Source organism: Mus pahari, chromosome 13 (assembly GCF_900095145.1).
Source record: "Mus pahari chromosome 13, PAHARI_EIJ_v1.1, whole genome shotgun sequence".
NCBI lineage: Eukaryota > Metazoa > Chordata > Mammalia > Rodentia > Muridae > Mus > Mus pahari.
Window position 1 is genome coordinate 63,948,874 of NC_034602.1, and position 12,599 is coordinate 63,961,472.

Here is a 12,599-nt window from a genome sequence, read left to right on the forward strand (position 1 = left end):
CATTATTTCAAGTAAACATACCATGACAGTATTTTCATTAGTGCAAAACTAAGGAAACATAGTTTCTTACAAGCTTATATATGGAAAGCTCTTTAATGACTTGTTTGTGAAACTGTGGCTTTGGGTTAATGCATTAAAAATCTGTGCCTTCCCCTTTAAAAGCCAAAGACAGAGCACAGACAGTGTCCCTGTCCCTCCAAACATCTCTAGTGGCTCTCTCTCCTTAGAATGACCAAGGCTTACTGATGGAGCGTCTCAACCACTTCAGCCCTTTGTCCTCTAGGACAAGAGATAGTAGAATGTTAAAAACACTTCAAAGATTAATTTTGATTTTATTAATTTCTCATCATTGTTTTAGAGAACTGTCATTTGAGTATCAGTGCAACTTACTAAAATGTATTAGAATGTAGGCACTCAAAATCCCTTAAATACGGAGAGTAGTAATAGACACAGTGGTGCTCCCCAGGTAAAAGAATGACAAGTTATGGCAAACTCTGTACAAACATGGTTCACATGCATTCTTAAAAAGGGGAAGGTCAAGTTGATCTTAGCGCGCTGAGCCCTGCAGAGGCACCGTCTAATGAGTGCGCCCACAGGGGTTGTCTGAGACCTGGCAGCCCATGTTGTGACCTGTCACTTGTACTTTGAAGAGTGTGCCGTCTGCACACATGCAGAGCTTGTAGCGCACCCAGTCGCCACTCCCGGACTGGTCCCCACTGGAGGAACTGGGCAGGCGCGTGGGGCTGACCATCACCGTGCCGTTGAGGATGATGCTGTTTTCCTGTGAGGACAGTAACATGGTTCAGTCACTTCCACCAACGGGCACGGAAGAGAGATACTGAGCTAGACAGGACTTAGGAACTACCAGGAGGAGTTGGCAGTCAGAGGGTAAAGCCACCATCAAAATAACTGTGGCACAGCAAAAATCAAAATACACACAAGGATTCAAAGGCGACCCCTCACTTTGTCAGCCCATCCTGTATGTCAATAAACCTGCAACATAGCACGCAAGCAATAGTCAGGATTTGTCGGCCTAAGGTACAAGTGAGACTCCATCTCATAGAAAATGTCGGTGGCTACAAGTTTCTGGGTAGAGAAGTAGCTCATATCTAATGGGCGAACAGCAAAGGCAAGCCAGCAGGCTGCTCCGACAGTCCAGGCGGGGCAATAGCCTGCCCACAGACACTGCATTGGGTGAGAAGCAGTCGGGGGAGCTGAGCTTTGCCAGTGGCTGCTGGGCAGAGCACAGATAGAAATGCATGCCTGCTGAGGAGCCAGGACATCAGGAATTCACACTTGAGGAATTCAGATGCCTGTGGGTGTGGAGGTGGGGAAAGGAGGCAGGCAGCTGGACTAGAGAACCTGACTGAACAGGAAAGGCCAACGCAGAGGTTTTAAGCATGGGGGTCATCACATTAGGGAAGGGCTTAAGAATGTCAGAGGGGCAGAATGGCCACTGCTATGTACAGGCGTTTGCCTGGAACATTTGGAATAGAACCATTTCATATTTAAGAGCTTATTTATTTTGGAATACCAGCATGGATTTTACTGGCAGAACATGCAAATTTTCAGAACAAAGCACTCAATATTATTCTGAAAGTTGCATGTAGGAAATGCAGGTAAGGACTGTTTCAGATGTTGTTTCTATGCTGCCATCTTGTGGTCATTTAATTTTACTTTCTTGAAACTATTTCTTAAAGAGCACAGGGGTGACTAAAGTTAACAGTATTTGTGTACTAATGTCAGGAGAGCTAAGTTTGAATGCTCTTTGTCTAAGAGCACTGGGGGATATCTGAGATGATGTGCATGCTGCCTACTCTAATTTGATCATGTGCACATGCATCAAAACATACAATGTACCATAGAAATAAGAATATTACATGCCAATTAAAATAAAAGTGAAACTTAACATTTAGAAAGTAGTGTGGCAAAATTATTGCTAATGATTAGCTTACACTCTAACGATCGATAGGTATGAATCCTTCAGACTATTTCATGACCCGTCACATTGACAAGGCAGAATGCGACAAGGATTTTCTGGTGGGCAGAATGAAAGATTTAGGTAACTCACACACTCTCTCTACACAAAGGCCTCAGACCTCACTTCTCTGACCTTCAGTGTCAACTGCAAGCTTCAGGCGTGGCTGCTTCTCATTCCTTAGAGAGCGCCCTACCACAGCACCATGGAAACCTCCTCAGGGAGGCTGTGGCACCTTTGGCTGGAGTTATAGCTCACGTTCATCGTATCATCCAGAGATGGGATTAAGCACGTTGGAGAACTATCAAAGTGAAATTCCTACTTTCCTTCTTAAAATTTATTATTTCTAAGAATTATAATACTGAACTTTTTTTTTGAAAGGGGAGAATGACTTCTAAGTGTTCAGGTTTAAGGCTATTGCCCTTACGCTCTTTGGTAACACAGATTTCCTCTGCCCTAGGTAAGCAAGATGAGCAAGGCGCCCAGAGGCAAGCGGGTAACTCCATTCTAGCTGAAACTCCAGGCCAGTAAGCAGGGAGTAGGCTGCAGCTCTTCTGTATGAAGTAGGAGACTGACTGAAGCTTTGGGGGAAATCTGTGAAGCTGAAGTCAGTGTCACAGTGATGACAGACTTTCTCCCTCACAGCCAACAGATGTCAGATAAAAGCATGTGACCCCATTCAAGTATTCTTACAGCCTTGGTCACAAAACTTGGAAATGAACAGGAATAACCTTCAGTGGAAACAGCAGCTACTTCAGGGACACATGGTTTGATCTCCTAGAATTCTCTACCAGAAGGTCTGTTTGGGTTATGGCTTTTCTCCTTTTAAAATAACATAAAAATGCAAACAAGCGCAATTACAAATTAAATCACCTGTTATTCTACTGCTCTCAGCCAATCTGTATTAGTTTACTCTATTCTTCCAGGTTTTATAAACTGCACATGTTCCAAAAGAAATGAGATTTTTTTTTTTTTTTTTTTTTTTTTTTTTTTTTTTTGGTTTTTTCGAGACAGGGTTTCTCTGTATAGCCCTGGCTGTCCTGGAACTCACTTTGTAGACCAGGCTGGCCTCGAACTCAGAAATCCGCCTGCCTCTGCCTCCTGAGTGCTGGGATTAAAGGCGCGCGCCACCACGCCCGGCTTAGAAATGAGATATCTTATAAATTATTTTATACTTTTTCTTTCATTTCACAATCCATTTTGAGCATCTCATCATGACAAAAATCATTTTCCATGTACTACTCCACATGTAATTATTTACTATTCCAAAATTAATTATCTTAAATTAACACAGCAAAAAAATACTCACAGCCTTTAACTCCACATCCCCTCCCATGTGAAATTCAATGGTTTTGCCCATGATGAACACGCCTTCATTGCCTCGCACAATTGCACGCCCATCAACTTTGATGTTTAAGTCACTGGTAGCATTGCTGGTAATCTAAAAATGAAAGCACATGCTAAGGTGAGCTTGTGGGTAATGAGAGAATCGTTACCATAGAGAAGGGGATGTCTCAACTCTGGACTATGCAGGGCAGGCTTATAATTGTGGGGATTAACACAAAGAGAGGACTTATTAGTGCGTGTGCAGGCTAAGGCCAGGGATGCAGCCCTCTAATGGTCTGGAAGTCAGATTTTCAGGTGGCCTAAGTCCTCCCCCCAGGGAGTAGCTGCTGACAAATCCCCCGTTAGCATTGATAAAAGAATGAACCGAACCCTTTCAGTCGATGCTTTCTGAACGTTCAAACTTTTCACCCCACTTGGCAGATGAAACTCGTGAGTCTCATAGTCTGTGCTGAATAGGACATTTTGTGTCCTTGGGTCAAAAAACTGCATTCCGATGTCGCTGGTGATGGAGGTTTTGTTCTTTTCAACACTCAGCTTGGTCGTCCCTTGCTGGAAAACGATCTTGAGAAAACATGCTTCATTGTGAGTATGTTCTCAAAGGATGCTACAGACAAAATTTATGGAGACTATCGGGTTTAAGAGAGCTACAGACCAGTAAGGACGAAATCTGAACTGACAGTACGAGCCAGACCTTAAATTCCTTTAACTGCACCTGCTCACAAGACTCTGGATGATATGCAACTTTACAATGCAGGTCTGTACAGTCCTTTGTTCATACATGACCCACTGTATAACAGCACAGGTCACAGGGAACATGGCTGGGCCCTAAGACAGTCACGGAGGAGGTATGGAACACACCCTGGGGCTAAATGCTGTGTTTAGCCACTGAGTAGCATTTCTCTTCCTGATTCCCAGAATCTGGGCTTTCTGATCTGGGATGCAGCTTTTACAATGGCTTTGTCATCTGGAAGAGAAAACAGTGATCTACAAATTCTTATATCAGTGAGTGCTTCTACTGGAAAAACAGGGATCTACGTGTTCTTATACCAGTGAGTGCTTCTACTGGGAAAAGATCTGGAATATTACGTACCTAACTCTAGCAAGGTTATAAAGCCAACAATATTACTGTTGAGTATTTATGAATATGGGTAAGTTTGTGGGTTTATGCATATTTTAATTAATTAATTAATTAATTAATGCATATTTTAAAAGAGAAGACACCATTTCCAGCTTTCAGCTGTAGGGTCTCATGAGACTGCTGTCCACGCCCCCCTCCTCCACACACTGCCCTCGGTGTGGAAACTTACTGGCTGGTTGTTGCCAGTGATGACCAGGTTTTCATTCCGCCGTCCTCCCACTGTGCTCTTATAAAGCGGGTGGATGACGCCCATGTCGGACACTTGCTTGAACCGCAGCAGACCGCTCTCGTGGAACTCCATGCTGTCACACCCATTTGGCCCAATGCGGATCACGGCCCAGATGACAAGTGTAATCTGAAAGACAGGCATGTCTGCTCCTACGAGGCACGCACCAGACACACCCAGAAGCAACCAGCAGCGCTCTCTGAGTGTGTAAGGTCTCTGGACATGTTTAATCAGTGAGATGGACACACTACCTGACGGTCTTCTTAGAGGATGTTTTTATTAAGACTGTAAGCACACAGTCGAGAGTTAGGCGCGCCGGAAGGCCCATCATAAATGGCAACTTTACTGTTTCCTCTTCTCCCCTAATTGGTTCCCCAAGGACAACCAACCACATTCAGCAATTTAAGCTATTCCATCTAGACTCTGTCTCCACATTTCTACATGATGTAGATTGTGTTTCTTCCTTTACCGAGTAAGGCTTTCTCTGTCTTATCTATTTTAGCAGATGAGAACCTGGGCTCACTGTTATGTCTTTTCTCTATCAACTCCAAACACATTCGGTCAAATCTATGTTCGGCATTTACTGATTATGACCATGTAAGTATTATTCACCATCATACCAAACACTATACTCTAATTCTTTTTTTTTAAATATTTGTCTTCATAGCCCAATATTTTCTTTTATTTGATAAATTGAACTAAATCTCAAACACTCGTATATTTCTGCAACTCTCTCAGGAAAATAAATGTTCTGCAACCCAAGCTGCTCAGACGAGGTTGGTTCTGTTCTCTCCTGTAGCTACTTTTCCTGGGCCTGGTCTTTTTGCTCCACCAGGGACTGGCCAGTCTCGGGGCCACCCACACGATGGACCTGTGAGCTTTCCCTTCTCCAGTGCTTTCCCACACGTGAGATGCCTACTTTCCTGTATCCGCACCTCCAAGTTCTAACCTCAGGACTTTCTTTTGGTAGCACAGAGGCTTACTTAGAAGGAAAAATGTTAGGCGCATGTGTATGGTAAGACAGTCGATACAGTCCCTCATGTATGTGAGACAGTCTGGCCAGAGACGTGTTCCTGAGACCTGACCTCTGACCTCTGCAGGCCACGGCTTCACTGCCTTGCTCTTCCCAATGCTTACAATAGGTCCAGGAACACTCTGTGCTTGAAGTCTTCCCATAAAACACCCCTATCACCTCTCTAGAAAAGTTTTAAATATTTTCTTTATTTACAATTTCCTTAAATTTTACAGTGATATTGTGGTCTGTCTGTCTGTCTCTTCCTCCTTCTGCTGCCTTCTCTTTTATCACACTGAGCCCAGACAGGTTTCAAATTTTCTAGAGGATTTTCTCTTTTTTCTCCCCACCCCCCCTTTTTTAAAGGCTGAGACAGGGTCTCACTCTAGCCCTGGCTGTCCTGGAATTCACTCTGCAGAGCAGGCTGCCTTTGAACTCACACAGATACTGCCTCTGCCTCCTGAGAGCTGGAATTAGAAGACTGTTGCCATGACACTGGGCTTTGGAGAATTTCCTTAAAATCATTTTATCTGATTTCTTTCCTTCGATGCTTTCTCTGTTCTCATTTTCTGAATCTCCTTTTATTGGAATGCTTCCAGAACGATGCTTTAACTTTGTAGGACGCCATGGACGACCTTTTACTTGTCCGATACCTGCCCACCCACCCGTGTATGTGTATATGTCCCTTTTTAAAGATTTGCGTATTTTCGGTGTGTATGGGTGTTCTGCCTGCATGTATTCCTGTGCACCTCATGCATGCAGTGCCCTCAGAGGCCAGAAGAGGGCATCACATCTTTTGGAACTTTTCAGTTGTAAGCTGCCAAGTAGGTGTTGGAAACCAAGCCCGGACCTCTGCAAGAACAGCTAGTGCTTTCAACAGCCGAGCCATTCTCCAGCAGCATATGTGAATTTCGATGACTTCTTCATTATTTAATTTGAATGTCATGTCACTTTTGTTTCATGGATGGAATATAATTTTTCTCCAAAGGAGCTGGTTTTAGTTTTAAGGAGTTCTTTGTATTGTAGCTTCCTGAGATGGGATCTCATGCAGTGCGGGCTGGCCTTTCATGGCCTATGTGGTGGAGGCTAGCATTGAACTCTGGATCCTCCTGCTTCTAACTCCCAAGCACTGGGTTCCAGGCTTGCGGCGCCGTGTTCCGCCGTTCATTACATTTTCTCATTTTCCTGAGTTTCTGCTTTGCCCATGGTGGGTATTTTGGTCTCCATCCATTTCCAGTTCTTACAGTTATGCTTTTACGTGTCCTGACCCCTGACCCAGTGCGAATACTTAACGGTGAAGCTGTACAAAGCCCAGAGAGAATTTGAGTGGTCCTGTCTCTTTAGCATTTCCTACTGACACTCACCAGCACAGCAGGGTCACAGAGGACACCCGGTGTGGATGGGCCCTGACCTACAGGCTTCCTAGGAGGGAACGTAGGCTTTTGACTGGCCCTGCCAAGTGTCACTGTCATGTGGTGTTCTCTCTCTGGGGGGGGGGGAGGGGTCCTCCCTGCTTGAGGCAGCTGGAGGAGGAGGATGAAGGCAAAGGACTGGAGGGAGGGAGCTCTGTGCTCAGTCAGGCTGCCCTGCTTTCAGGATGGAAGCTCACTCGTGCAGCGGTCCAGGGTGTTTGGATATAGACGGTTCAGCTGTGGTTAGACGGAGAGTCTGCTTAGCTGGGAACGAGGCTCGGGGAACTTCACTAACTACAGATTTTTCATACAATGAGTCTATTTCAATCATCCTCTTGATTCTGACTGGTAAGGTCCTTGTCCTCTGGCTTCTGTATGGCACTTTACCAATACAGGTTGAGACCCTTAATACACACACACACACACACACACACACACACACACACACACACACACTTTCCCTCCTGATATATTATCTGCCATTCTCCCTTTTCATAAATTATGCCTTAGGATTTTGGCCACTTCTCACTCCCTTCAAACATGACTCTGTTTCCTGACACTGTTACTTTAGACAAGGAGATTGAAATGCCTTAATTCAGCCATCCTTGCCAGAAGTCTCCAATAAAGCAAATGTATAAGGCACAATACATTTAGAATGACCAGGAAAGCTATGTATGGTTTCTTTAAACTGTGTGACAGCTCTAACTTCAGTGGGGGTTTAGGCACAAATGTTTTGGAAGAAAACAAGGCCTTCTCAAGAACACACACACACACACACACACACACACACACACACACACAGAGAGAGAGAGAGAGAGAGAGAGAGAGAGAGAGAGAGAGATCACTGGCTCTCTGTTAACAGACGGTATCATTCACGGAGAAGCAGGTGCCAGAGGTTCCGGGGTTAACCATTAGAGTTACAACGTCCTATTAAAAAGCCACTTCTTCAGAACATTAGCTATCCAGGGGAAGGCACAGGCTAGGGCCTCAGCCTCAGTGAGAATGGGCCTGGCAGGGCCCTCGGCTTGACACTGGGGGCTGACACTACAAGACAGGGACTGTCAACACCACCAGAGTGCCCATGGTTTACAAGCAACATTGAATGAAATTGTATATTTTGGAGAGAAAAGGACAATGAAGTCACAGTGAAGTTCTCTTCCACTGACTTTACACAGCCTTTTTTAAAAGACAACTCCTTTAAAGGAAAACTCTATCCATGTTTTTCTAGATGAGATTAATATATGGATTTATCTTACTAGTTTTTCTTCAGCTTTCTTTACTTATTTTTGTGGGGCTGGAGAGAGAAACCTATTCGGTTTTTTATGTTCAAGCACTAACTCAAGTCCAACAAGAGATAAAAACATATAGAGAAGCAGGAGATAGACAGACTGTCCCAAAACACAGCACACGAGCAGGAGATAAGACTGTCCCAAAACAGAGTATGCAAGCAGAATCTATGATCTCATGGAAAAAAGATGAAAATGTCTTCCCAGATACCTCCAGAGAGAGGACAGTGTCCCACATACTCACGAGTAGGTTGATGACGGCCAGGATGAACAGGAGGACAATCACGCAGATGGCTAAGTTGCCCTTTCTCCCCCTCAGTCCAGTCTTATGGAGTCGGTCCTCGTCGATGGGGATATACCCAGCTTTGAAGTTGCTGTTGTGCTCTTTGTTAACGTTCCTCCGCTCCACAGCCTTCTCCCGCATGGATTTCTTCACTGGCCCGTTGGACCCTTGCTACAAACCGAACAGAATGCAACAGTTCTATTCTCCTTTCCATGAGTTCATTAAATTCAAACTCACAATTAAAGAAAGCTGAATTGGTTGCTGGTAGATGTCCCATCAATATGTGGCAAGTCACACTGAGCTGCAGGTTTCAGGGTTACTGTCATATGGCACATGCTCTCTCTGCCTTGGGTCAGCCTACTGTCAACATGGGTACAGCCCACTTCTGGGCAGAGTTGGTGCACACACACACACACACACACACACACACACACACGCACACACACATCGCAGTGGATATTATCTTTACTAATGAGTGCATACACACATGCACACACATGTACACACACATTGCAGTTGATAACATCTTTACTAATGATTTGTTAGATTTTTACTCATATATTTTTTTACATGAAAAGATTTTTGGAATGATTGACAGGGATTGCTTCTTATAACTCAATGGGTTAAAGCCTATATCATTCTAGATCAGTAATTTTCGATGTGGTCAGGGGCAGTTGCACAAGGAGGTATGTTTAGGAGGGATGTTAACCGAATTCTCTTTAGGGTCTGAAATGTCAGACACATTTTAAAAAACAACAATAAGATTTGTTTTTTTTTTTTTTATTCCCCCACTCTTTTGAATGAATGCTGGTGTCTCCAGAGGCCATTTACAATGACGTCATTACTCTAAGAGTTAATGAAGTATTTGCTCAGGCATTCCTCTGTTTTCACAACTTCTCAGGTTAGTTTCTTTTCTTTTCTTTTCTCTTCTCTTCTCTTCTTTTCTTTTCTTTTCTTTTCTTTTCTTTTCTTTTCTTTTCTTTTTCTTTTTCTTTTTTTCTTTTGGTTTTTCGAGACAGGGTTTCTCTGTGTAGCCCTGGCTGTCCTGGAACTCACTCTATAGACCAGGCTGGCCTCAAACTCAGAAATCCGCCTGCCTCTGCCTCCCAAGTGCTAGGTTAGTTTCTAATATGGTAAATGCCATAAGAGAATAAGTAGAGTCTGGGATTAAAAAAAAATCTTGAGAACTTCTGACCTCGACCATAAGTGTCATTAAGCAATCGTGTTATGTAATACAAACACAAAAGGACCCGCAGGAATGGTTACAGCCCAGGTTCCATGAGTTTTTTTCAGAGCTCTGAGGCAATGCACTTATTGTAGAAGACAATGTACTAAGAACAGTCACACTCAGGCACTGTCACAAGAAGTTGGACGTGGGAGAGGAGGACATGATCCTTTGATGTAGGTATTATGGCCCTACACTGCGTTACATGGCACATACACTCTATATGTCAGGGAGTCCATGCCACAGAGTTCAAACAGGAGAGCGGGGACACTCTGGAGTTGGTGGGAAAATGGGAGGAGTGGGCGGGTCAGATAAGGCAACTCTGGGGAGAGAGGTGGAAGGAAGAGCCTGGCTGAGCCAGTTCTCAGCGGGGTGCAGGCTCTTCTGATCTTACGTTCTGTTTAACCGTTCTGTTTAACCGGGAGTCACTGGAGGTCGCTGCACACACAGGACACATGTTTCAGCATGTTGAACGCTAGGTGAACACTTTATAGTGAACACATTACATCCGTAATGTGGCGATGGAGGTTTGAGGCAATGAGGAGATAAACTAGGGTGCGCTAGAGAGACACATGGAGGGGAATATGAAGCAGATGTGGTAACCGGCAACAGCATCACTTGATGCTGGGGCAGTGCCTCTGAGGCAGCTGTGCTGCTGCTCGTGTGGCCTCCTCATCGTCCTCTTCCTCCCTAACCCTCCTCCTAAGCTTCCTGCCCCTTCTTCCTCCTACTCTTCCTCCATCTCTTCTCCATCCTCTTTCCCCAGTCTCTTCCTCCTCCTCTTCTGCGTTTCTTTCTTTTATTTTGTTTAGTGTGTGAGGGGCACATACACCATGATATATGCGTGTAGAGGTCAAAGGACAACCTTTGGGAGTTGGGCCTCTCCTTTCACCATGATGGTTCTCCGGACTTAACTCAGGGACTAAGTTGTCAGACTTTGTGGCTATCCCCTTTGTCACTAAGCCATCTTGCTAGCCCCTCCTGAAGACATTTACATTGAAGCAAACTCAAGCTCCAACCGAGAACTGGGGTAGAGGGGCTGGGGAAGAAGGTACCAACATCTTCCTTTGTCGATGAAGCTGGGGGAGAAGCTTTAAGGGGCAGAACTGCCAGGACCCAGTGACTGACACAGCAGGACCTATGATGAGTCCCAAACAGAATAGATTACAAAGTTAGTGGGATCCCCAATACAAAAGCAACCTTTCATGTTCGAATTATAAAGCTGAGGGAAGAGGGTCATTAAGCCCAATGCCTGTTTCTCCTCAGCTCTCTTCAGGCAGGCCTGCTCCAGTTAGGCTAGCCAAATGCGCAGACCACTGTAACTTTTCCGTAGACTAGGACCTCGGAGCATCAAGATGCATGCACAGAAGAACTAAGACCCCTCTAACCCAGAGGCTGATTTAGTTAAGGGGTAAACTAGGAAAACCAAGGGATGGCTTCGTTCCCAACAAGTCCACCTGCCTATTGTCACAGCGGACTTCGGTGCTTGTTTAGCAGATTTCGGGTCTGTTTTTCATACCCCCTAGAATGAGTCCTCCAATATTTAATAGGTCTGTCGCTAAAATGTTAGCCACTTAAGAAACTATTCCCCAGCTGCATATTATCTACTTCACTCGTTCAATTTCTCCCTGCAGTGATGTCGAAGAACGAAACTTTTTAAAGAGAAACCATCTTACTTGCAAAGGGAAACAACAGTAAAGAAGTGACTACAAAAATAGCTTTTTATTATAATAAGTCACTTTGGCAACTACTTGCGCGAGCATGTGTTCACACACTTCATGCACACACACATATGTGCCTGCTTAAGTTACAGCTTGGTATCTGAAGGGAAGCCTTTAAACAATTCTAGGCTCACAACGAAGACCAGGAAACACTTGATAGCGCATTTCTTAAAAAGTAATCTTAAACCCACTAGACACGGGTCGGTTTTATATTAGTATATGAATCTCCGGAGCAGGGGGAAATCTGGGCCGCCTGCACATCGGGCATGGCAGAAGCCAGACCTGGCCACGATCCACGCCAGGCAACAGCTGACCACGACTTGGCTGGCATCGGGCAGCCTCCCGGCCCCAGCTGACGTTATTTTTATCCGCATGGTTTCTGGCTGCGGAGAGGGACGCCCAGGCGCAGGCTCCGCAGGCCATGACCCGTGTCACTCCCGCAGAGGGACAGCTCCGCTCTCCGGCCAGCCGGGAGCCGCTGCCCAGGGTCCAGCCCGGCCTGCGCCAGCATCTCGGCTGCGGACAGCTCCCGCCCTGCGGCCCCGCCCCGCCCGCCGCCCCCGCCCAGCCCAGCCCAGCCCAGCCCAGCCCAGCCCTCGCGCTCTCGTCCCTGCCCTCTGTGGGGTCGCCCCGGCCACCCGGCTTCCCAAGCCCTCGGCCGGCCGCAGCAGGCTCACAGACCTGCTCGGTCGCCGCCGCCGCCGCCGCCGCTGCCGCCATCTTGGCCTGCCGCAGCCCGCGCTTGCGCTCTGGCACGGGGGTGGGGCTCACACCCTCGATGACCACGCCCTACCACGCCCTCGCCACGCCCCTGAGAGAAATCCAGAGTGGGCAAAGAGTCTGTGGAGGCTCAGATCCCTGGAGGGCCGGTCCCTCGCGACCGTGAGTCACCCGCGGGTTGCATGGGTGTGGCAGGGATCTCTGGGGCATCCTCAAGTTCTTCGGAAAGCACGCCCGCGAAATCCAAAACA

The 12,599-nt window shown here is 46.0% G+C and overlaps 1 protein-coding gene across 1 annotated transcript; it reads right to left on the reverse strand.

The window, feature by feature from the left end:
* Nucleotides 1-315: 315 nt before the first annotated feature.
* Sgcb (sarcoglycan beta) lies at nt 316-12,373 on the reverse strand. Its single transcript, XM_021210840.1, has 6 exons — nt 12,310-12,373; nt 8,644-8,853; nt 4,633-4,818; nt 3,695-3,886; nt 3,288-3,419; nt 316-781 (listed from the first exon to the last, which is right to left on the reverse strand). The coding sequence occupies exons 1-6, from the start codon at nt 12,346-12,348 to the stop codon at nt 578-580; spliced, it is 963 nt and encodes a 320-aa protein (XP_021066499.1). The 5' UTR covers nt 12,349-12,373; the 3' UTR covers nt 316-577.
* Between the last annotated feature and the right edge of the window lie 226 nt (nt 12,374-12,599).